This window comes from Oryctolagus cuniculus, chromosome 12, assembly GCF_964237555.1.
Source record: "Oryctolagus cuniculus chromosome 12, mOryCun1.1, whole genome shotgun sequence".
Classification (NCBI taxonomy): domain Eukaryota; kingdom Metazoa; phylum Chordata; class Mammalia; order Lagomorpha; family Leporidae; genus Oryctolagus; species Oryctolagus cuniculus.
Window position 1 is genome coordinate 104,668,512 of NC_091443.1, and position 25,602 is coordinate 104,694,113.

The 25,602-nt window shown below is 53.9% G+C and overlaps 1 protein-coding gene across 4 annotated transcripts in view; it reads right to left on the reverse strand.

Annotated features, from left to right (window-relative positions):
- Positions 1 to 9,359, reverse strand: part of ARNT2 (aryl hydrocarbon receptor nuclear translocator 2) — a 189,682-nt gene extending 180,323 nt beyond the window's left edge. For 2 of the 4 annotated variants that reach the window (XM_051834295.2, XM_051834289.2), the window contains exon 1: positions 9,184 to 9,357. Coding sequence is in view for 3 of the 4 variants with exons in the window: in XM_051834289.2 (XP_051690249.2) it covers positions 9,184 to 9,214 (31 nt within the window). In the remaining variant the exon portion in view is untranslated. Of the gene's footprint in view, positions 1 to 9,183 lie in introns of all 4 variants that reach the window. The other 2 variants (XM_051834290.2, XM_051834291.2) reach the window with 2 other exon arrangements.
- Between the last annotated feature and the right edge of the window lie 16,243 nt (positions 9,360 to 25,602).

A 25,602-nucleotide genomic window follows, 5' to 3' on the forward strand; every position in this document is an offset into this window, starting at 1 on the left:
GGAGGCAGCTGAGCAGCACAGGGACATGACACAAGCAGAAGCCCTCGGTGGAAAACAGTCTTTACTCACTGAATAAAAAGTTCCACATGGGGCTGGCGCTGTGGTGTAGCAGGTAAAGCCGCCGCCTGCAGTGCTGGCATCCCATATGGGCACCGGTTCAAGTCCCAGGTGCTCCACTTCCGATCCAGCTCTCTGCTGTGGCCTAGGAAAGCAGTGGAAGATGGCCCAAGTCCTTGGGCCCCTGCACCCACATGGGAGACCTGCAAGAAACTCCTGGCTCCTGGCTTTGCATCAGCGTAGCTCCAGCCATTTCGACCAACTGGGGAATGAACCAGCGAATGGAAGACTCTCTCTCTCCTCTCCTCTCCTCTCCTCTCCTCTCCTCTCCTCTCCTCTCCTCTCCTCTCCTCTCCTCTCTTCTCTTCTCTTCTCTTCTTTCTCTCTCTCTTCTCTCTCTCTCTTTCTCTCTCTCTCTCTCTGCCTTTGTAACTCTGCCTTTCAAATAAATAAATAAATCTTTAAAAAAAATTTCTACACGGGGCCCGTTGGCTCAGAGCCTGGTTAAGACACCAGTGTCCCACATCAGAGTACCTGGGTTCCTGGCACCCAGGTGGGAGACCTGGATGCAACTCCTGGCTCCTGGCTTCCACCCCAGGGGCCTCTGCAAATCTCCAAGGAGTGAACCAACACATGGGAGCGCTCTAGCTCTCTCTGCCTCTCAAATAAACACATGAATCTTAAAGACAACAAATGAAACTTCCACACGGTCAGCTGCTCCAACAACCTGACTTCCTCCCTAACAGCTCCTGCCAGGTTTTGATTGAAAACCTCCTGGCCTTGACAGGCAGCGAATTCCATCACGGAGCCATTGCACTACTAGGTGTGCTTTTCTTCTGCTACAGGCGAGCACACATGGACACACGCTGTGGACCCAACCAGCAGATGCCGCAACCATACACCGTGTGGTCGGGCCTCTACTGCACACACAGATTTGCTTCTCTTGTCTTCATTCCCTAAACAACGCAGCATAGCAAGTGTTTACACACCGTGTATGCTGCACCATGTATGCACCACGTAGCCTAGAGGTGACTGGAAGTACACGGGAGCCAGAGTGCAGGTTCTACACAAATACACGCCTCCCCCCGACAGCGACAGGGGTGCTGGCTCCAAGAGCCCCTTTGCCCTGCAGACGCCCGAGCTCCTTACATAAATGGGTGTAATATTTGCACAGGACCCGTGCACATCCCACTAGGTGCTCTAAGTCCTCTCCAGATGGCTTGCAACACCGAAAGCACTAAAAATGCCACACACACAGATGGCACGCTGGTGGGTTAAGCCACCGCTTTCAAATGCCAGCATCCCTTCCCAGAGTGCAGGTTCAGGTCCCAGCTGCTCTGCTTCTGATCCGGCTCCCTGCTAATGCACCTGGGAAAGCAGGGGAGGGTGGCCCACGTGCTTGGGCCCTGCCACACACATGGGAGATCTAGAGGGAGCTCTCAGTTCAGTTCCTGGCTCCGACCTGGTCTAGACCTCACCGTTGTAGGTATTTGGTGAGTGAACCAGCAGGTGGAAGATTCTCTCTCTCTCTCTCTCTCTCTCTCTCTCTTTCCCTGCCACTCTGCCTTTGAAATAATAAATATATCTTTTCTAAAAAAAGTAGATAGTATGCTGTATTGTTAGGGAATAATGATATGGAGAAACCATCCTGCACCTGCTCCACACAGGTGTAATTTTATTTCAAATATGTCCAATCCTTGGTTGGCTGACTCTGAGAGGCCCACTGTCCTGCACTGTCTTCTAGGAGGCCTTGAGCGTCCTCAGATAGCAAGGGCAGACATTTATACACAAGCAAGTGAAGTAATGGCTCTGGAAGACACACAGGGATCAGCTCCATACGCTGTGCCCCCGCGTGAGCTTCCGTCAAGATGGACAGGCGCTGACCTGGGAGCTAGGCCATTCAGCCCAAGGGTTCTACACTCTGTGAGCCAGATTCCTCTGCGGAAGGCACTCAGAGGAGCTGGAGAGAGGCCATGAACACCTCTCTGCACTCCTTCCCAGGCCTCAGGGCCACGCATCCGCCGACTCCCTGGTAGCACCCCCCACACCCCTCCCGGCCACCGCAACTCCGACATTGGATGCTGGCTTGTGCCGCCTGCACCTGGCTGTCTTCCTTCACCTGTAACCACCCCCAGGTATGAAGGTGGAAAGGGCAGGAGTCATCCTCCATGCCTCTTCCTCGCACACCATAAGCGGTCATGATGACTCCTCCCCAAGCAGCCAGGCCCTGCTCCACGGCAGGATGGATGACGTCCGCGCCCTCTGCCACTCCACGGACACCCCTGGCCCTCATCAGCACCATCTGGCTGCTTCCCTTGCCTGCCTCCAATCTGCTCCCCTCGTGAGACCCTCGGCTTCTCCCCTCCCCTCCAGCTCCTCAGTGTCCCCCTCGCTCACCAGTCTCCGGCCGTGTGGCCCTTCCCTGGTTCCTGGAACCTGCCTGGCTTCTCCCAACCACAGGGCCTTTGCAGTGTCTCCTTCCTGTGTCTGAAGTCTTTTTCACATATTTCCTTCCATTGCTCAGAGCGTGATTTGAGGGTCCCGGAGGTCTGTCCTGGCTTCTGCGACCTTTGCCAGTCCTCCCATCTACATCAGGCTACTCAGTTTTTAATCTCACGGGAGGGGCCGGCGCTGTGGCGTAGCGGGTAAAGCCGCCGCCTGTGGTGCTGGCATCATCCCACATGGGTACCTGTTTGAGTCCCGGCTGCTCCATTTCTGATCCAGCTCTCTACTAACCTGGGAAAGCAGTAAAAGATGGCCCAAGTGCTTGGGCCCCTGTACCCATGTGGGAGACCCGGAAGAAGCTCCTGGCTTCAGATCGGCACAAGCTCTGGCCGTTGCGACCATCTGGGGAGTGAACCAGTAGATGGAAGACCTCTCTCTCTCTCTCTCTCTCTCTGCCTCTCCTTCTCTATGTAACTGTGACTTTCAAGTAAAATAAATAAATCTTTAATCTCATGGGTTCGTTTCTGTACAGCATCCCCACAGTGCATCCCCAGCATCTGTGAGTGCTTCCTGTACGTCTGCCTGCCCCCTCCCCCAGGCCAGATGCAGCAAGACAGCAGAAGCTACACTGACCCCACGGCTCCCGGCACACTAGCCGACGGCAGCTTTATTCCTAAGTGCTCAAACGCACAAGCAACCCAGACGTCCACTAGGAGGGGACTGGAGAGATGAGCGGTGATCCACGCGGACAGTGGAATTATACGCAGCACTGGGGAACGCCCTACCCAGCCGTGCGAGCGGAAGAAGCCCAGGTGCAAAGGCCGCGTCCTGCACGGTGCTGTGTGAATCCACGTTCTGCTGCTGTGACAAGCGCCTGAGGCCGGTGCTCGGGACCAAGGGTCTGCTGAGTTCAGAGCTCTCGCAGGGAAGAGCACAGCGCTGGCATCTGACTGGCGCGGGGGAGGACCGCATGGAGCGTGATGTCACAGCGGCGGGGACACACAGGAAGGGGGCAGGCAGGTCACATGGGGAGGGCAGCAGGAGGAATCCGGGGGGTGCCAGGCTCACCGGAGATGGCCTCTCCCTGGCCCCACCACCTCCCTGCATTACCACATCACAAGCCTCCAACACACGACACGCTCAAACCACACCCAAACCCCAGAGCAGATTCAGACTATGACGTTCTCCAAAAGGCCAAACTATGAAGACAACAGACATAAAAGTAAGCAAACAGAAAGTGCTTGCCAAGGCCTGGGCACAGGCAGGATGACCAGATGACCAGACAGAGCACAGGGGGCTTTCAGGCTGGTGCAACTACTCCATGTGACACTCAGAGGTGGGCACCCGGCATCACACATGACACTAACAGGTGGGAACCCGGCATCACACGTGACACTAACAGGGCATCACCATCACACGTGACACTAACAGGTGGGTACTGCCATCACACATGACACTAACAGGTGGGTACCCATCACACATGACACTAACAGGTGGGTACCCATCATGCATGACACTAACAGGTGGGTACTGCCATCACACATGACACTAACAGGTGAGCATCTGCCATCACACATGACACTAACAGCTGGGCACGCACTATCACGTATGACACTAACAGGTGGGTACCCATCACACATGACACTAACAGGTGGGCACCACCATCACACATGACACTAACAGGTGGGCACCTGCCATCACACATGACACTAACAGGTGGGCACCCAGCATCACACATGACACTAACAGGTGGGCACCCGCCATCACACATGACACTAACAGGTGGGCACCTGCCATCACACATGACACTAACAGGTGGGCACCCAGCATCACACATGACACTAACAGGTGGGCACCCGCCATCACACATGACACTAACAGGTGGGCACCACCATCACACATGACACTAACAGGTGGGCACCCGCCATCACACATGACACCAACACCCGCCATCATGCATTTTTCTATTCACAAGGGAGGTACCCCAAGTTACACAGTTTGTGGGAAAAGGCTGTGTCAATGGTAATGCCATTGACTGTAACAAACATGCTACTAGGGGGGTGACAGCAGGGGAGGTGTGCATGCGTGGGGGACGAGGATGTAGGGGAAAATCGCATCTTCCTCTCAGGATAGCTGGGAGCCTCAAACTGCTCTAGATGATGCAGCCTCTCTAAAAAATAAATGCACCCACACACCCTGCAGGAACGACTTAACCTCAGGAAACACCGCCTCTTCCTTTAGTGCTTTCTTGCCCCTGAGGGAAGCCCAAAGACACCAGTTCATCCTTGGGTCCCTGGACACGTGCCTAAAGGGCAAACTTTATGGACCGTACGAGGACAAGGAGGCCACGTGTTTTAGATGCAGGTGGCTGGGCAGCAAAGCTGGCACTCGCTTAAAGCACAGTATTCCACTGATGCTAAGACATGTGTGTGTGTGTTTTTTTTTTTTTTTTGACAGGCAGAGTGGACAGTGAGAGAGAGAGAGACAGAGAGAAAGGTCTTCCTTTGCCGTTGGTTCACCCTCCAATGGCCGCCGCAGCCGGCGCGCTGCGGCCAGCCGGATCAGCACCACGCTGATCCGATGGCAGGAGCCAGGTGCTTCTCCTGGTCTCCCATGGGGTGCAGGGCCCAAGCACTTGGGCCATCCTCCACTGCACTCCCTGGCCACAGCAGAGAGCTGACCTGGAAGAGGGGCAACTGGGACAGAATCCGGCGCCCCGACCGGGACTAGAACCCGGTGTGCCGGCGCCACAAGGCGGAGGATTAGCCTAGTGAGCCATGGCGCCGGCCAAGACATGTGCTTTTAACATTATGATATTGAGGGTTCAGCGCTGTGGCATAGCAGGTAAAGCCACCGCCTACAGTGCCAGCATCCCATATGGGTGCCTGTTCCAATCCCGGCTGCTCCACTTCCAATCCAGCTCTCTGCTATGGACTGGGAAAACAGCAGAGGATGGCCCAAGGCCTTGGGACCCTGCACCCCCATGGGAGACCCGGAAGAAGCTCCTGGCTCCTGGCTTCTGATCAGCACAGCTCCAGCCATTGTGGCCAACTGGGGAGTGAACCACCGGATAGAAGACTTCTCTCTCTCTTTTTCTCTGCCTCTCCTTCTCTCTGTTTGTAACTCTGACTTTCAAATAAAGAAAGAAATCTTTTTTAAAAATCACAATATTGAGATGTGTTTTCTAAATGATAGAGTTGAACTGGCAGCAATTTTCTTTTTAGAAGTATTTAAGTAATGATGCATCGTGCAACGGGTGGGCTCATGGACTCGGGGAAAGATGGTACATGGAAAAATTGAGCTGAGCCTTGTCAGCTCAGCCTTTGGCTAAGTCAGTTTTTCTAGCACTATGGGAGGGTGCACGGGTTATAAGGCCAGCATGCACCTCTCCAAAGCTCTAAATCTACCCCGCATTCTTGGATGCCCAAGTGGTTTCCCACGAGTGCTGGGGCGACCACCACTCAGCAATAGCCCCTACTTCCAGAAACCCACCCACCCCATTCCCAACCACCAGCTCAAAATGCCTCTTGCTAAATTCTCTCTAGGCCCAGTGTCAGAAGCTCTCCCCCAGCAGGCTCCCTCTGGGTCCCCACTGTGACATACACACCTGGTGGACAGTCACGGCCTCCCAGCGTGAATACAGTAGCAGTCCACTTATGCCCTCCCGGAGGACAAGAGGACAAGGAGCAGTCCTCCTCCTCTTCCGTCTCCCTGAGCCCCTCTCAGTGCCGGGCACAGCAAGGGCATGCAGTCTTCCTGCTGACCTGACCCAAACTTCTCTCCCTCTACCACAACCCCGCCCCCCATCCCCAGCCAATCTTCCCGCATGGCACCATCAATTCCAAATGAAAATGCCAAAAACCAAAAACCTGGAAGGGGCACAATAAACTAATTGGGTCCAGGAGGAGGAAAGGAGAATTCTCAATCTCTTAAAACATACCCTTGAAAACCTTTAACATATGCAAACCCTACTGATGCCTGTCCACATAACGCGCAATTCCTGACTACTCTTCTGAATGGGGACTGGGTCCCTCGTGCCCAAGTCCCAAGACAGAGATGGAACAGCAGCACCAGGGAATCCTTCTAAACTGAGCCATTTCCGCAGCAGAGTTCTTGCCAGGCACTGGCTGACTCAAAAGTTCACAACTTCAAATAAACCAGAAGTGCCTAAAATATTACCCAAAAAGGTAGAAAAGCCACTAACACATCCAAGAAGGAGAGATGACTCTGTGACTCCGTTCTCGCTGCCCAGACAGAATAGAGACAATCAGCTCATAGAGTGCTATCCCCAGCCGAGGACCAGGAATGAGCCCCGGTAGGGAGATGCCAGCATCGCGGGTGTCGGGCACTGAACTCAGGGTTGCTGTTGCGGAACTGAAGAGGAGCCACGTGCGTCTTTCTCCAGAGACCTCTCCCTCCAGAACTGGTCGGATCCTAATCTGCAGTCCAAGCAGGGGATGGAAGAGGAGCAGACAACAGGTCGGAAGCCGGCTCGGACCCACTGATGCGTGTGAAGAGCCCAGTTCCGCCTGTCAGCCCCTGGGCCTCAGGCTCAGGGTGCCCGCCCTGTCCCCTGTGCCGTGGTGTAACTGCACCTGGCCCTGCTGGCGTGCAGTGGTCATTGGGGAAACGGGAACCAGTGGGTGGGGGTGGGAGGTGTCTGTCTGCAGCCTTTGTACCCTGAGCACGGACCAGCAGCAGAGACAAGTCCTGGAACCTCTGTATCCATGCGGTGTGGCGGTGTTTACCAAGCTCTTCTTCTTTGCAAATCAACAACATCTAGGGAGGGAGGGTGAGGGAGGAAGAGGAGGAGGAGTTCCAAGAAAGCAGTTCAGGTAGGAACACCACTTTTCACTGAATCTGAAATCTCTCCCTTTCTCTTGGGCTCAAATTCTTAGCCATATCGCTCAAGACTCAGCCCTTTGTCGTGTGGCAAGAACAACAGGTCCTATACAGATCTGTACTCTGCTTGCTGCAGCAGGGGACCAGAGGACAGGATGACTCTCTCTCTCGCTCTCGCTCTCGCTCTCGCTCTCTCTCTCTCTCTCAGCTCTGTCAACACAGAAACACCCTGGACGCCCCTTTCTGCCAAGCTGGCCAGGTACTGACAACATAACACCTGCACCTGCTCCGTTCATGTTCCCCAAAGTCCAAGGCACAAGGTCCTGTGGGCTCGACCCCACCAGGCCAGCGGCTACCCCATCTTTACTCCATGAGTGGACCAACAGAATGACCAGTACGAGCCAGAGCTGCCGTGGTGTGTACATTGTGCAAGTCACCGATGATTCCATTCCTCTCCTCAACAGGAACCCCCACGGCATCCGGAGATCTTCCTTTGTCTTTTCTAGTTTGAGAACACTGAAATTTATCAATTTTCTATTGATGTTTGATTAGCTGCATGGGCTGATACTGCCCATGGGCTGATACTGCCAACACCAGCAAACAGGTACACCCATGTTTTCAAGCCGGTCGCATCTGGATAGCATCTGGACCGGATTCCGTATCTGGATCTGTTCTTTCAAGACTCACCGTCTCTGCTAGGAATCCTCACCCCCCAGAAGGGAACCGTGCTGCCCTAGCCGGCACCTCCTCTCTGTGCCCAAATCCAATCCGCACCAAGTCTGAACTGCTCAACCTGCCCAGTGGTGCCACCTCCCTGCCCCAGTGTCCCCCGTCGTCCCCTCCCCCATCCCCTAGAAGCAGCCCATCTTCCAGAAAAATATCAGTGACGGTGCAGCTCCCTTGCTCTCCGCCTTTGAACGCTCTGGCAGAGAGGAGGGAGAAAGCCCCAACTCTTACAGGACTGGAAGGGGCCCCCTCCCGCTTCCCCCGCACCCCCAAGCCCACCAAGACCTACACCTGCAACTCCCTCAGCTCTGGAAATTAAAGCCTCATCCCTCTCCGCGGCGGGAGGGAACCCTGCCCACCCCCGACTCCCTCTTCTTTCCTAGGTCTCCCTCTCAGCCCCAACACAAGACCTCTCGACACTCCCCGAAGTTCCAGAGCCGGCCGCTGCGGCTCGCCCTGCATCCTCCCAGGGCGCCCCTGGGCACCTGCCACCTGCCGCGGCCGCAGCGGGCACCTGACACTTCCCCTTCTCCCTCACCCCGCCCTCAGTCCCGCTCCGCAGGTAGGGAACTTTCCCAACGAAAACACAATCGCTCTGCTACAATTGCAGACCAGGTGGGCGGGCATTCCCACTTGATCATGACCGGCTTTCCGTTCTGCAGCAAGGAGCGGAGCTGGCACACGACCACCCCGGGAACACGGGGCAGCCCCAGGCGGCGACCCGGGCAGGGCCAAGCGCGCCGGGCTGTGAGCGAAGCGCTCCTGGCGGGGGAAGGGGCGAGTCCGGGCAAGGCGACCCTGTGGAATCCCAGCTCCAAACTTTTCCCCAGGTCGACGCGGGACCCTGAGCCGGGAGGAGACAGTGCGCGCGTGGGTCGGGGGACGCCAGGGCGCCGCCGCTCGGAACGACAGGGGCTCCCGAGGTTGCGAGGCCAGCGCGCGTCCCGCCCGGCGCCCGCCCGCCGTGGCCAGGGGCGGGGATGGAGAGGCGGCCGCTGGCTGGTGCTGATGCTGAGGCGGCCGCGCGCCGTGTGACAGCCGCTCTCCGCCCTCCGCGCCCCCGGGGCCAGGGCCTGCGGGCCGCGGGCGGGGGCGGGCGCGGCCGCTACTCACCCGGAGGGTTCACGGCCGCCGGGGTTGCCATCTTGCTCGGGACGGAGCGGCGCGCGCGGCGGGCCGGAGAGCGCGCGGCCGGGGACCCGGCGCAGGCCCGGGCGCCGCGGCCGCCACACAAAGGACGGCGCGGGCGGGCGGCGCTGCCTCGGCTCCCCGCCGCCGCGGCCGCTCGCCACCCCCGCCCACTCCGCTCCTCCGCCCCTCCCCGGCCTCCGCCTCCCGGTCCAGCCTTTGTCGCGCGGCGGGGGCGCCGGGCCCGCCGCTCCCCGGGCCGAGACGTAGCACCGCGAGACTTGGGGCTGCGCGCGGCGGGACCCCCCAGGCCGGGGAGGGTCCCGGGAGCCGGGGGAGGCGGGGTGGGGGCGCGCAGGTGCTTGTCCCGCCCGGGGCCGGGGTCCTCAGGCGCAGCGGTTCCCGCGCTCGGTGGCCCCGGGGGCACCCCCCCTGCACACACACACACACACACACACCCCAGCCGGGGTCGCACGGAGGGGGAGCGGCCCATTGAGATGCAGGGGGAAAGCGGTTCCTGGGAGGCGCGGCGCGGAACAAAGGCGCCCCAGTGCTGCCCACTTGGCATGCCAAGCCCGCGCGCCTCCCGCTGCCCGGCGCCCTATGGCTCCCGAGGCCAGCACGGCGCGGCACAGGCAGCCGGGACCGCTGGGCTCTGGCCGGGCTGGCTGTCACTGGTCACCACCTGCAGCCCTTGGGAGACTTTATTTACACGGCCAAAATGAGACCTTTTAAAAGATGCTTTTTTTTTTCTTCAATGTGTGTCTTTCTCTTAAAGCAGCGAAGAGACAGAGGAACCTGGCATCCTCTGGTTCCCTCCTCAAACGCCCAGTAACTCCATCCAGGTCTTCTACTGTGGGTGGCCCGGAGCCAGACACTGAGCCATCACCTGCCGCCTCCCAGGGTGTGTGTTTGCAGGAAGCGGGAGCTGGGAGTGGGCCGAGCCAGACACTGAGCCATCACCTGCCGCCTCCCAGGGTGTGTGTTTGCAGGAAGCGGGAGCTGGGAGTGGGCCGGGACAGAACCCAGGGTTGTGGAGGCACCAAGTACAGTTTTTAACTCCTGCACCAAATGCCTGACCCTAAAAGATTTTTTTAAATGATTTTACCTTAATATCCTGGTGAAGTCAGAGTGCAGAAAACTGGGGGGAGGGGGTGCTTTTCTATCAGATATTAGGATCCCCACTGTGGCTCTCAGGAAAACATCACCATTGCGGGTGCCCCCTTAGAGGGTGGATGGAGGATTGGGCTCTTCCCAGGTGAAAACAGAAGGGGTAGAATAATCTCGGGGTGGATACTTTTGCAAAAACAGGTGCGGCCGGTGCTGTGCACATCTGGCTAAGCCTCCGCCTGCAATGCCCGTATCATAGTGACTGCTTTGGCTTCAACTTCTTGATTTGGAGCTCTGGGCTCCTGGCTTCTGCCTGGCCCAGCCCTGGCCCTTGGGGCCATCTGGGGAGTGAACCAGCAGATGGAAGATCTCTGCCTCAGTCTCTCCCTCTGTCACCAAATAAATAAATATCCCTGATTTCCCCCAACATAAAGCCAAATGAGCTCAACACACCCACATACCCACGTGCACTTAGTGCACTGTGCACTTTTGACTGATGGCGTCCCAAGGTAAGTGCAAGGGGAGGCTCCCCCCCCTCAGCCCGCACCCAGGAGTTTCTGCTCCCCAGAGGCACCTGTTGGCCCTGCCCCCGGAGGCAGGTGTGTCCTTGGTGGCCCTTTTCCCATACACCGCACCCCTGTCCTTACTGCCACATGTCCTTGCTCTCCACACCTCTTAGAAGTAAGCAAATCCCCCCTCTTAAGGATTTAAGCTACTGATTTAGCAACCATCAGCCACAACATGGGGCTCATGTTGCCTCCAAATTTATTTCTGATATTCTCTCTAAAAAAAATCATAGTGAACTTGATTTAAATATACACCTATTTAGCCACATGTATTTGTTAGCAAGGTTTTAGTTTCACACTGTGCTGTTATCTGCCCATTTGTCTAAAGCGTACTCTGCCAAAGCTGTTAGTACTGGATCTTGAATAAGCCACCCTCTGACACTTGTGTGTTGCAATAAAAGACAGGCAGCAGGGTCTGGCATTGTGGGGCAGTGGGTTAAGACACTGCTTGTGATGGTTGGAGTGCCAGATGGAGTTTTGGCTGCTCCACTGCTGATCCAGCTCCCTACTAATGTACCTGGGAGGGCTGTGGAAGATGGCCCAAAGACTTGTGTCGCTGCTACCCATGTGGGAAACCTGGATGGAGTTCAGGCTCCTGGTACTGGCCTGGTTTAACCACAGCTGATGTGGCCATTTGGGGAGTGAGTCAGTGGATGGAAGCTATGTCTCTCTGTCACTCTAATCGTCAAATAGCAGTAATAATAACAGTAGTAGCAATAATAATGAGACAGGCAGCATTTGGACAAGTCCAAGACCTTGCAATGCCTGCCATATCCAGTCCATCATACTGTGGTTTCGGTAAGTAATGAATACGTTTCTGTGCTGACCAAGCAGGCATTTCACCCTCTCCCCCAATCACTGCACCTCACAGGTAGAGAGGACCCTGGCCCGTCACCCCAGAGTTTGCTAGTGGGGAAACTGAAGCTTGGTGATGAGAGGTGAGTTTGTCAAGGTCACGCAGCTCCAAGCCAAATGAGACAGGGCACCACAGTGCTGAGATTTGGTGGCTGGGGCGCAGGCACATGGAGAAGGGGTGAAGGCAGGGGTGAGGTGGGCTCTCCCTCAGCCTCTCTCTCTCTCTCTCTCTCTTGTCTCGGGTATTCAACAGGTGAAACAGCCAGAAACCCCAATTGATTGCAGGTAAAAGCCCCCGTCTTAAGTAAACAGCCTGGAATGGAGTGGTTACTCATTGTTGGTTTACACAGTGCACTGCTTTCCCACCACTTGTGAGAATTAGCAGACTGTGACCGGTTAACAGGCTTAGGAATTCCACACAACCTTTAAACAACCTAGCGCTCCTTCCCATGGCAAAGCAGGCTGTTGAATGTGAAGTTGAGATTTGCATTGTTTTAAAAATTAACACAGCCCCCCTGGGCTCCTGGCACAGGATTCTGGCACAGAGCTCTGGGAAATCCAGCCCCAGCACTGATAAATACACAAGAGACCGAGGACTTCTGTTGTTTAATATGAAATGATCGGGCCGCTTTGTGATGCAGTGGGCTAAGCTGTCACTTGCAAAGCCAGAATCCCCTATCTGAGCGCTAAGTCAAGGCCCTGCTGGGCTGCTTCTGATTCAGCTCCCTGCTAATGTGCCTAGGAGACCCCAAATGATGGCCCAAGTACTTGTGCCCCTGCCACCCACATGGGACACCAGGATGGAGTTCCTGGCTTCTGGCTTCAGCCTGGCCATCCTTAGTCACTGCTGCCATTTAGGAAATGAACCAATAAATGGAAGAGAGTCTCTCTCTCTCTCTCTCTCTCTCTCTCTCTCTCTCTCTCTCTCACACACACACACACACACACACATACACACACCCCACACCCATCCTGTCTGTCACTCTGCCTTCCAAATAAATAATCTTTAAAAGAAATATGAAACTATGGGTAGAGGATATTTATGGCCTTTTAACTTCACTTTAAGGTTGCAAGAGATGGAGAATGAAGGCCTGGCCTTCCTTGGAAGTGGAAGGAGTGGGGATGGGGGCATCATGGGCTGTCACATTGTCACTTATAAACAGACACAGGCTCTCACTCGCCTGTGCCTCCTCTCTCCTCTCCTCTCGCCTCTACTACTGACATCTTGTTTTGCTGGAGCGAAAGACAGAGATGTCTGTTATGCACACTCCTACAGCCCTCAGCCACCCACACCAGCCTTGTCTCATCTTTGCACTAAGAATCAGAGCTTTGTGGGCCGGAGCAGTGGTGCAGTAGGTTAATCCTCCGCCTGCGGCACCAGCATCCTGTGTGGTCACTGGTTCTTGTCCCTGCTGCTCCTCTTCCAGTCCAGCTCTCTGCTGTGGCCCAGGAAGGCAGTGGAGGATGGCCCAAGCACTTGGCCCTGCACCTGCATGGGAGACCAGGAGGAAGCACCTGGCTCCTGGCTTCAGATAAGCCATTTGGAGAATGAACCAGTGGAAGGAATACCTTTCTCTCTCTCTCTCTCTCTCTCTCTCTCTCTCTCTCTCTAACTAACTCTACCTGTCAAATAAATAAAAACAGAATCAGAGCCCTGCAGAAGATCGGAGGCAGATGAGACCTGAGTTTATGCCAGAAGGTGCAAGCCCTGGGCGTGGGACAGGGTTTTTTCTCTGCTGCTGACTTCCTCTGTCCCCCTGGGACTTGCCTAAACCTCTGTCTCCCTCTTCCCATCTGAAAATGGTGATGATGTTACCTACTGCTGAGTTCCAGTGAAGGTAAAGAGGGAGGAGAGATGCACTCCCTACACTTTAGAGACTGAGAGTAGGCGGGGTCTTCGTGGAAAATGCACATTGTTTCATTTCGTGTTCCACAAACTTTTGGCAGTATCTTCAAATTCCATAGGGATGCCTGTGGGGGTGGGGAGCAGAGTAGAGAAGGAAGTTCATGGCAGTTGACCTTCATGGAGAGAGGGGAGAAGAAAGGAGGGAGGGAGGAAGGAAAGAGGGAAAGGGAACATCGGCTGGGCCCCACTGCGCTGCCTTCTGTCTTCAGCCACGGTCCCAGGGCAGGTGCACGAGACAGGTGGGTGGAACAGCCCCATACAGAAAGGCTTCTGACATCTGGAGCTTCAGAGGATTCAGGGTGATTCTTCGAGGCCTGAGAGGTACAGCCTCGGAGCTGGGTCTGCATGGTGCTCTTGGTCCTCCGTGCCTCTGTGTGGCAGGCCAGGTGTCCCCCAGATGAGGGGAGGTGAAGGTATTGAAAGTCTGGATTGGCCGGCGCCGCGGCTCACTAGGCTAATCCTCTGCCTTGCGGCGCCGGCACACCAGGTTCTAGTCCCGGTTGGGGCGCCGGATTCTGTCCCGGTTGCCCCTCTTCCAGGCCAGCTCTCTGCTGTGGCCCTGGAGTGCAATGGAGGATGGCCCAAGTGCTTGGGCCCTGCACCCGCATGGGAGACCAGGAGAAGTACCTGGCTCCCGGCTTCAGATCAGCGCGGTACCAGCCACAGCGGCCACTGGGGGGTGAACCAACAGAAAAAGGAAGACCTTTCTCTCTGTCTCTCTCTCTCACTGTCCACTCTGCCTGTCAAAAAGAAAGAACGGAAGGAAGGAAGGAAGGAAGGAAGGAAGGAAGGAAGGAAGGAAGGAAGGAAGGAAAGAAAGTCTGGATGGACGGCCACCAGGATGAGGACCTTGGAGACACAATGAGCAGGACTAAAGGAACACAGGCCCCCCAGCCCAGGCCCACATAGTTCAGCCCCTAGTAAGGTCTCTGGACAGCCAGCAGCCCAGCACCCACCCAGCCATCCCTGGGACCACCACCACCACTCTTGTTGCATAGCAACACCCCCAAACCTGGGTCCACTCTCCCGACATGCTGAGAGCCAATCACCGACATGGGTGGGGAAGAAAGTAGACATTTATTGCAAACTGCAAAGCGCAGAGCAAGGAGCCGGGAAGTTACGGCTTCATTCTGGCCCCCCGAGGAGTTGGGAGGAAGGTTCTTAGAGGCTGAAACTGGGGCTGAGAAGTGCATGTGCAGCTCATGTCCAGGTTCCTGGTTGGTCAGTGGTGCTCATGACCTTCCTGTGCTTGGTCAGTGATGCCATGCTCTTCAGGGAATTTACAATGGCCAGGTGGGCTCCAGTTGGTCTGGGGAGGGAGTGGGGGGGTGTCAGTGGTGGTCACCTGCCCCAGACCTGGACTTTCCCTGCCTGGACCTGAAATTCCCCTACACAAACCCCTGTGAACAATACTGAGCAGCCAGACGTCTTTCTGCTGGAGAAGCGAATGGCTTCTTGAGTCGAGTGATTAAAGCCTCACAGGGCCAGTTAGTGAGCATGGACTGCCCAAGACCTCTTGGGAATCCAAGCAGAGTAACCTGGCATCAAAATGTATACAAATGGGGGCTGGCCCTGTGGCACAGTGGGTAAAGCTGCCACCTGTGACACTGGCATCCTGTGTGGGCTCCGGTGTGTGTGCTGGATGCTCCGCTTCTGATCCAGCTCCCTACTAATGCCCCTGGGAAAGCAGCTGAAGATGGCCCACGTGGTTGGGCCCCCACCATCCATGTGGGAGACCCAGAAGAAGCTCCTGACTCCTGGCTTCAGCCTGGCCCAGCCCTGGCCATTGTGGCCATCTGGGGAGTGAATCAGAGGATGGAAGATCTCTCTGTCTCTCTCTGTGTCTCTCCCTCTCTTTCTTTCTGTAACTCTGACTTTCAAATAAATCTTCAAAATTGTATAGAATTAAAAGCTACTAGAAATCTAAGAAAAAGCTGGCAAAAAAAAAAAAAGCTTTTCCAGTTTTTGATAGATCAACTAGCCAATAGGAAAGGACAAATGTGAATATATTGTTTACTTTCTAATTTTTTTTATTTTTGACTTATTTGAGAGGCAGAGATACAGGCAGGGATTTCTGACTGCTGGTACACTCCCCAGATACCTGCAATAGCTGGGGCTGGACCAAGCGAAGCTGGGTGAAAGCCAGGCGCTGGGAGCTGGATCTGTGTCTCCCATGTGGGTGGCAGTGACACAAGTACTTGGGTCATCACTGTCTGCCTCCCAAGGTGCACATTAGCAAGAAGCTGGCTGGGATGCAAACCCTGCCACTCGCATCTGGGTGTCTTAAGGACTCCCGGCCACCGGGGAGGACCCTGAGACTCTGCTCTGCTTGTCCTCCCCTCAACTCCTCCGCAGTAAGCGCAGCCCAAATCACTCCAGCCCTGAGCGGGGGAACATGACCATGAATGGGTGGGTTTGGGGGGTGATGGTGTGGTCATAGTGCCCCAGGCATCGCCTTCCTCCCTGGGCTGTCTGTTGCAGGGAGTTATGTCTCTCTCTCTCTCTCTCTCTCTCTCTCTCTCTCTGGATTTATTTTATTTGGAAAGCAAAGCCACAGAGAGAGATGGAAGACACAGAAAGAAAGAGATAGAAAGAGATCTTCCATCTGCTGATTCACTCCCCCAGATGGCTGCAATGGCTGCGGCTGGACCATGCCGAAGCCAGGAGCCTGGAACCGCATCTGGGTCTCTCACATAGATTGCAAGGATCCGAGCACTTGGGTCATCCTCCATGGCTTTCCCAGGTGCAAAAGCAGGGAGCTGAGTCAGAAGCAGAGCAGCTAGGACACAAGCTGGTGTTCCGATGTGGGATGCCGGCATTGCAGGCAGCAGCTTAACCCACGGTGCCGCAACACCGGCCCCGGGGTTAGTTGTTCTCTTGCTAAAGGCACCTGGCACCCTAAGGCCTGAGATTGTTTGCATGCTGCGGCAGGCATGCTTGCCTGCCTCTTTCCCATGAGCCTGGTTTTCTCAGTTGCTAGTGGCATTGTCTTGGCCCTGTCTACCACACAGAGCAATGGTGCCTTCACGTCTTAGACTCTAAGCTACTCTCAGAGTCTTGTGGTTCAATCTTGAAGCCACGCGGTGCCTTGTTCCAATCTTAGCAACTGCACTTACCTGCTTTGAGTGGGAGTCAAACTCTCTGTGCTCCCATTCCCTTGTCTATGAAACAGTTACAATCGCAATTAGCTTGTATTTTCATGAAAATTAAATGATGCAACATTTGAAAATAAGCTTAGAGCATTAGCTAGTGCCTGGCTGATTTACTGTATTTGTTGATGGGATTATCAGAGAGGTGAGGTAAGGCTCAACAGCCAAGATGAGATGGAGCAAGAGGATGGAACAAGACAAGTGACAATTTGAAAAACCGTGTAATGATGACTCTCTGTATCAAAAGCTATACCCAGAGAAAAATTCCCAGCTTCAGATATTTGAGCATTAAACGGGAAGAAAAAAAATTAGTGAACCAAGCAGTTAGCTCCAAAATCTTGGGGTCAATTCTCAAAGATCCCTGGCTTTGTTCATGAAATTTCCTCAACTCAAATCAGTTCAAAGTCGTGAGCTGCCTGGCTAAGACCCTAAGAATGCCCAGGTGAGCCACAGAAAGGGTTGACAGGCAAAACCCAGAGAGGCAGGGACACAGTCAGACTCCGGGGACCCTGGAGGCAGGCAGCGGAACCCAGGACTTGCTGTGTGTATTTGTCTCTCTCTTTTTGCAGCCAGCCTCAGTGCCGGCTGCCTTCTCCCCCCCCCCCCCCACAGTGAAGAACATAGCTCCTGACCCCGGAGTTCAAACTGGTTTTGGCTCTCACCATCGGGGGGCGCTCCACGCCTTCCTCCCTGAAAGACAGGACACCTTGGAGGAAGCTTGGGGTGAGCCCGGGTTTGGGTCTGATGCCTTCCCTAGAGCAGCCATGGCCAGGTGAGCATCACTGGGAGGGGAGATGGGGGGGAGCCATGAGACTGGAACTGACGAAGACTGGGCATGCCGTTGTGGGGGCTGAAAGACACCTTTCCCTGGGCTGTTGCTGCAACATGGAGAAAAAAGAAGTGCGGGGGGGGGGGCGAGTTGGGGGTGGGTAGGGGATGAACAAAGAAAAATGAAAACCCTGATTAGCCAGCACAGATAGAAGCATTTATAAACTCCACAAGGGCTGAGTCTTTGGAAGGACCCTTCATGAAACCGAGCCCCGAAACCGAGCCCCGAGACAGCAGCTTGGCTTCAGATGCTAGGGCCCGTGAGGTCCTGGGCTCTGCACTCTCCCAACCTCCCTCCCTCCCGGAGCTGAAAGTTTCCTTGCCCCGCCTCCATGATTGCAAATCAACCTCTCACTAAAATGAGCTCACTGAATTGAGGGAACGCTGCAGCTGGCCCTACGCAGTCGCTGGCCACGGACTCACGAGGTCATTGGCTCCCCCCCCCCCCCCCCCCAGATAGCATCTTGGCGTTGGTCTTGTCTTGAGGGCTTTCGTTTCCAGGAACTCCAGACCCCAAGCCAAAAATAACTGTCACCTGCTCCTAGACCCCAGCCTGACTGGAGCCTACAGTGCCGTCAGCAAAAATCCCCTAAAGGATATGGTATTCCTGACCAATGGAAGGAGAGCCAGGAGCACTGTGGACCAACCAGAGACTTGCACAGACAGGAGCCGAACACCCGCTTGTCAGCCCCAACTTCAGTCTACGAGAACCTTTATCCCTCACCCCTCGGGAAGCTCGGGAATGCTGTGCCTGGCTCCTTGCTCTCTGCTCTGCCGTGGGCGCCTCCTTTCTTCCCCCACCAGATGTCAGCGAATGGCTTTGTATGCATTGGGCAGGTGGACCCTGTTTGGGGAGATCCATAGCAACCTCATCTATAGCAACATCTCTGGGGGTCAGGTTCTATGTCGCTCACGCCTCTGAGTCTGCTTTCCCGTCCATCCGTAGCACTCGACACAATGGTGCTCTAATAAAACCCAGCTCCCTGTCATTGCCTGCAGAAGGTGGCCACCACTAACAGGCTAAACCCCCCCCAAGCCAACCGGGGCTTGCCTGGCCATCGTAAACTCTCTAAGGAGTATGGCATCGCTGACCAATCAGAGGCAGGCCAAGGGCACCAGTGACCAACCGGGAACTTGGACATGAACTGAATACATACCTCTCAGCCCCAGTTTCAACCCATCAGAACCTTCACCCCTAACTCCTCGGGGAGCCCAGGAATTAAGCGAGAGCTCTCTGGCTCTTGGCTCTGTGCTTTGCAGTTTGCAATGAATGTCTACTTCCTTCTACCACGGCATGTCAGGGGTCAGCTTTCTGCACATTGAGGGAGTGGACCCAGATTTGGGGGCTCTATAGCATTTATAGATACGTAACTCCTCCATGGAGTTTGGAGACTCCTCTACAACAATTCCCTTAAGCTGTGGCCCCCTGCCTTCCTTCTTTCTTTTTCTTTCCAAGAAACCCAGCTCATGGGCTGAACCGCAGGAAGCATTTCAGTACTGATGGAGTGAGTGCGTGATTAACTTGTCAGACCCTGGTGATCACTTAGCCAGCTTATCTCCATCCCTCTGTGTTCCAAGTGGGACACACAGAGCTCAATGCTGTGTTGTGCAAGGCTGCTCAGGATTCCAGGGTTAGCCCAGGATTCCAGGATTAGCCCAGCCCAGCTTCTGTCTTGTAACTCCTCTTGGCTGGGTGTTTATTTGTGACTTCCTGCTGTAATTCTGATTCAGATTATAAGCTCTATTAATTGCTCTTGGAGAACAGGAGGGAAATGGGCATGAAGAAAGATTCAACAAGCCTGCGCAATCCAAGGCTTCATTTCTTCCCTGTCCAGGGGAGAGATTTCAGGGAACTCCAGTTACCAGTAGTAATTATAATTATAGTTATACACAACACCTTCCGGCTTTCAAATCATTTTCATGCCATTATTTCACTGGCTTGGTTTTTTCCCCCCTTTTTAAGGTTTTAGTCTCCTAGGTGAAGAAATGGCACAAATATGAAATTATTCAGATTTTAAGAGGTGACTTTTCTTCTTGTATTCATCCATTTTGAAAAACACCCTCACCAAGGAGAATGCTCTTTTTCAGCATAATATGGTTTTCCGGATGTTTATTTTTGCTTAAAAGTGCCAAGTGAATTAATGGGACCGATTAATGATTAATCTCAAGTCTCCAGGTTAGCGTCAACATTCTGCAGGTGTCCAGGGTGGTGACTGCGATACAACACAGCTAGACCAAGTTCATTATCCGACTGACTGGTCTGGGAATGCTCTCTCCTTAGCATGCAAATTACTGCACACAAAGGACAGGTGACAATGACTCCCTTTCCTGCAGGTCACATTGGGAGGAGGGAAATCCTCCATGTTTCTGTTTAAGAGAATCTACTTGGAGAACCCTGGCTCTAACTCTTAGAGGGACTGGATTTGAGTGCTTGGTTATTTTCAACACCAGGTGGTAGACTTTTAGAGGCAGACGTTACAAACCGACTCATCAGAGCTATATCCAGCTACGTCTGAGAATCCTTCTCACTGGGTCTATCAGGAAGTCAAGGCTTAGAGGGGAAATAGAACCACTTCAGCCTCGTGGGCGAGGCTGTGGCCGACAAGATGGAAGGGTTGCTATGGAACCCCCAACCCTGGGCTCACTCGCCCAACGTGCAGAGACCCAGTCGCTGACGTGGGCTGGAGGAAGAAAGATGTTATTGCAAAGTGCAGAGTGAGGAGCTGGCAGCTATGGCCTAATTTCCAGGCTCCCCGAGGGGCTGGGGTGAAGGCTCCTGTAGAATAAAGTTGGGACTCAGAGACCAGCTGCTGGCTGGTCAGTGTGCTCGTGACCTCCCTCTGATTGGTCGGTGATGCCGTGTTCTTTAGGGAATTTTTGTGATGGTCAAGTGCGCTTCTGTTGGTCTGGGGGGAGGAGGGTGCGGGTAGAGCTACTTGCAAGTTGTCATCACCTTCTGCCCTAGATCTGGGGTTTTCCTCTCTGGATCTGGAATTCCCCTACACGCACCTCTCCAGGCAGCACTGGCTGAGCAGTATTTTCTACTGGAAAAGCAATTTATTTCTTGAGTCCCAAGATCAGAACCTTATTGGGCCAGCTGTATCACTCCATCAACTCGGTGAATTTTATTAAGATCGTATTTATTTGAAAGGCAAAATTACAGAAGACGGAAAAGATGGCTCACTTGGTTAATCCTCCGCCTGTGGCGTCGGTATCCCATATGGGCACCGGGTTCTAGTCCCGGTTGCCCCTCTTCCAGTCCAGCTCTCTGCTATGGCCCAGGAAGGCAGTGGAGGATGGTCCAAGTGCTTGGGCCCTGCACCCGCATGGGAGACTAGGAGAAGCACCTGGTTCCTGGCTTCATATAGGTGCAGCACCGGCAATAGAGGCCATTTGGGGGGTGAACCAACGGAAGGAAGACCTTTCTCTCTGTCTCTATCTCTCACTAACCCTGTAAAAAAAAAAAAAAAAAAAAAAAACAGGAAAGACAGAGAAAGAGAGATAAAGAGAGATCTTCCATCTGCTGGTTCATTCCCCAAATGGCCACAAAAGCCTTGGCTGGGCCAGGCTGAAGCTGGGAGCCAGGAGTTCCATCTGGGTCTCCCACATGGGTGCAGGGGTTCAAGGACTTGGGCCATCTTCCACTGCTTTCCCAGTTGCATTAGCAGGGAGCTGGATTGGATGTGGAACAGCCAAGACTCGAACCATTGCCCATGTGGGATGCTGGCTTTGTAGGAAGCAGCTTAACCCACTGTATCACAATGCCAGCCCCTCAGTGAATTATTTTTGATAAAGGACAGGCCAGGACACCTTGGGCTAAGAGAGATGGATGACAAGTAGTACCTTTACACTGTAAGGGTTTGGTCTCAAGGTGAGGAGCTGTGGCAGGAGGGAGAGAAGCTATCACAAGTCCCCCTTGTTGCACCAGAGTGTGACACCTGCCCCCTTCCCTGCCAGAGGAACCTGTCATCTTTCACACCTTTTCCACCCCCAGGCCTCTCTGGGGGTCCATAGGGAATTGCCCACCGGTCAACCACCTCCCTGCACATCTGGCCCTGACTTGTGTCCTGCCCAGCACCCTGAGAGAGAGTCCCGGTCCCCTGGGCACTGCTGCCAACACCACGACCGTGTCCCAGGCCTGCCCTTCTCCCTTACATGTGGCCAGGGACCAGAAGTATCCCCAGCGGCCACTCCAGAAACGGGCTATTTCCCTGTGCACATTCATCTGCTGCTTGTGCCAGAAACCAAGTTGCTCTTAGCTGAAAACCAAGCTCAGCGAAGCCAAACAGAAGACAGGCATTGGTACCACTTTCCCGGCCTGCCTGCGCAGCCACAACACCCTCAACACCCAATGCCGTAGCCCTCCCTTCCGCACCAAGCCCACGACCTCAGTCCCCTCTAGAAAGAGGGGCAGGTCCCTTAGCCAACACAGAGCCAACCTCAGTCCCTGGTTCACAATCACCAGCCTAGGCAGCAGGCTTTGGCAGAATGATTAAGACTATACTTCTGAAAGCATGCACCCCTATAGGCGTGCCTGGGCTCAAGTCCCAGCTCCACTCCCGACTCCAGCTTCCTGCTAAGGGAGACCAGAGCAGGCAGCAAGTGCGGCTCAAGTAGTCGGGTCCCCATCACCCATGTGGGAGACCCAGGTTGAGTCCCTGGCTTCTGCTTTCTGCTTGGCCCAACCTGAGCTGTTGAAGGTATTTGTGGAGGGAACCAGAGGATGGGTAGATATCTCTGTCTGCATTTCAAATAAGTGCAAATAAATAAACAGATTACCAAATGTCCTAGAAGATGCAAAGTGGGAACACCCTTCCTGTCTGCCCTCCCAGGATGCATTTCCTCACCCCACCCCTGTGATCTCAGTGCGGCAATGATGACTAATAATGGCCCGTTTCTCCAAGTCTTGGCCTCTGAGCCTCCTACATGAGTGTAAGTCTCTTTTCTGGTTACAAAAAAAAAAATCTTTGATGAGAAGGCAGGTGGACAGCAAAGGCCAGGCAGGGTCCCTCTATTCCCACAGCACTGTTGGATGGCAGCACCTTGCATCCACAAGGAAAAGAAAAGCCTAGAAGAAGACACTGGTTGGGGCCAGCACCATGACTCAGTAGATTAATCCTCTGCCTGTGGTGCTGGCATCTCATATGGGCGCTGGTTCTAGTCCCAGCTGCTCCTCTTCTGATCCAGCTCTCTGCTGTGGTCTGGGAAAGCAGTAGAAGATGGCCCAAGTCTTTGGGCCCCTGCACCCGCATGGGAGACCCAGAAGAAGCTCCTGGCTCCTGGCTTTGGATAGGCGCAGCTCCGGCCGTTGTGGCCATCTGGGGAGTAAACCAACGGAAGGAAGACTTTTCTTTCTGCCTCTCCCTCTACCTGTCTGTAACTCCACCTCTCAAATAAATAAATAAAAATATTTTAAAAAATGACACTGGTGCTTGCTCAATCTCTTAGTCAGCACCTGAACTTCTAAAATTGTGATGAACAAGGAAGATTTGTGTGTCAAGTGGTGTTTTTCCTTGAGGGTCACCAATAATCCCAATATTCATTGCCACAGTCATTCTGCATCTTTTTAAAAGATTCATTTGTGTGTGTGTGTGTGTGTGTGTGTGTGAGAGAGAGAGAGAGAGAGAGAGAGAGAGAGAGAGAGAGAGAGAATCTTCCCCATCCACTTCCCAAATGGCTGCAACAGCCTGGCTGGGGCTGGGCCAGAACAAAGGCAGGCCAGGAGCCAGGAACTCCATCTGGGTCTCCCAGGTGGGTGGCGGGGACTCGAACCGGCACTCCAATATGGCAGCATCATCACCGCCGTGGCTCAACCCGCTGTGCCACAACACAAGCTCTTCATTCTGCTTCTCCCCTGTCTGAGGTCCTGGCACTTAATTTGTTCGCACAACTCACAAGGCTTTGGTGAGGTGGAAAGCCAGCTTGCTGGACACCAGCATCCTCCCTGCCTGTGCGTGAGGCGTCCCAGGCCCTCTTCATGGCAGGTGTCTTTGAATCGCTGTCTTGTTGTTTTCTCTGGAGCTCAGTTCTTGCCCATTAGTTTTCCCCATCATCCTACTCACTACAGCCAGAAGGAGGAGCAGTGTGCTGAGCTGGCGGGCTGGTTCTTAAAGCTGGGTCTGGAGTTCTGACCAAAGCATCAGCCAGCTACAGCCAGGACGCCAAATCCAACACAGAGTGGGTGGAACTGTCCAAGGCAGAAGTTGACCTAAAGGAAGATCCTTCTTGAATCAAAAGCCAAGAGTAAAGGGTGAGAAATGTAGCAAAGCTTGCTAAAGATAAATATATCTTCAGAAACAATAAAGAATATAAAGACCTGTTATTAGTAACAATTTAAAAAAACAGAAACAGATTCAAGAACTCTTCTGCTTGGACCAATGGGGGCTGGCATTGTGGTGCAACAGGTTAAGCCACTACCTACAACTCCCGAATCCCATATGGGGCACCTGTTCGTCTCCCAGCTGCTCCACTTCCAACTCAGCTCCCTGCTACTGTGCCTTGGAAGTGGAAGGCAGCAGAAGATGGCCCAGGTGGTTGGGCCCCTGCACCCGTGGGGGAGACCCAGATGAAATTCTGGATTCCTGGCTTCAGCCTGGAATGGTTGCAGCCATTTGCAGATTGAATCAGTGATTGGAAGCTCACGCTCTCTCTCTCTCGCTCTCTCTCTCTCTCTGCCTTTCAAGTAAATAAAAATAAATCTTTAAAAAAATTTTAAATGTAGACAGGAAGGGAGAGCCTCTGAGGAAGTGGGCAGGGGGACGTGGCAGGGAATATCCAGGACTCAGGGGGTCCCAGATCCTGCGGCCGGTTCCTCCCCTAGGAGGGAACGTCGGTCTGTTATGACTCAGTAATATTAGCTAAAAGGTCATCTTTCTAATTACCTGTGGCTCCACTTCTGGCCCATACCCCACCAGACGCACACACACACACACCCCACATCATCATCACCACCATCATCATCCTCGTCATCCCGTCCTATCATCCGGCATCAGAAGCAGACTCTCCCGTAGGAGATAGTGAGCTAATGCCCAGCCCACAGAATCGCTCTGGGGCACTTGCCACATATTTTCCTTATTAAAAGAAAGCCCATCGGGTCAGTTCAGTCTGTCCCTCAAAGACACAAGAGCCAAGTTCTAGACTGCGGTCAGTGGTCATGGCCTGAGCTGATGCCGGGCAGCCGCTGGCCTCTCTGGCATCCACTTTCCATCAATACGATGCAGGGAACAACCGTACCGCATTTATACTCAAATGAGTGTCCAGATCTACGTCTATGCAGATATGCATATATGTTCCGTATCTGAAGTACTGATACTTTCACTATTTTATAAGTATTCCAGTTGACCATTTATTGTGACTCTTTTTTTCTAAGATTTAGTTATTTGAAAGAAACAGTGACAGAAGGAGAGGGAAAGAGCTTTTCTATCCACTGGTTTACTCTACACTTGTGCAATAGCCAAGGCTAAGCCAGGAGCCAGGAACTGCACCCAGGTCTCCCACGTGGCTGCCAGGGGCCCGGGACTTGGGTCATCATCCGCTGCCTCCCACGTGCGTTAGCAAGGAGTTTCATGGAAGCACAGAGGAACCAGGACTTGAACCAGGAACTCCAATCTGAGAAGCGGGCAGACCAAACAGTGGATTGCGTCACAAGGCGCACCCCTAATACAACCCTTTTTAATGTAATTATTTTGTTCCCATTTTACAGATCTAGTAACTGATATTCAGAGAGGGTGATTTGCCTAAGCTCACACAGTGATGCGTGACACAGCTAAATGCTTGAACCCAGATTAATCTGACTCCAATTCTTTTTTTCTCCGTGTACTAATTTATACAAAAGAGAGCCTTTCCCACTGATGGCTGTTGAACCTTTTTCACCTAAAAGCTTGCACTGGAATCTCCCCCGTTAAGCTGATGAAGTAAATGAAAACAAGATTTAGGAGATGGTGTGAATGGAGAACGTGAACTATAGCATAAGCAGGGATCAGAAACTTGA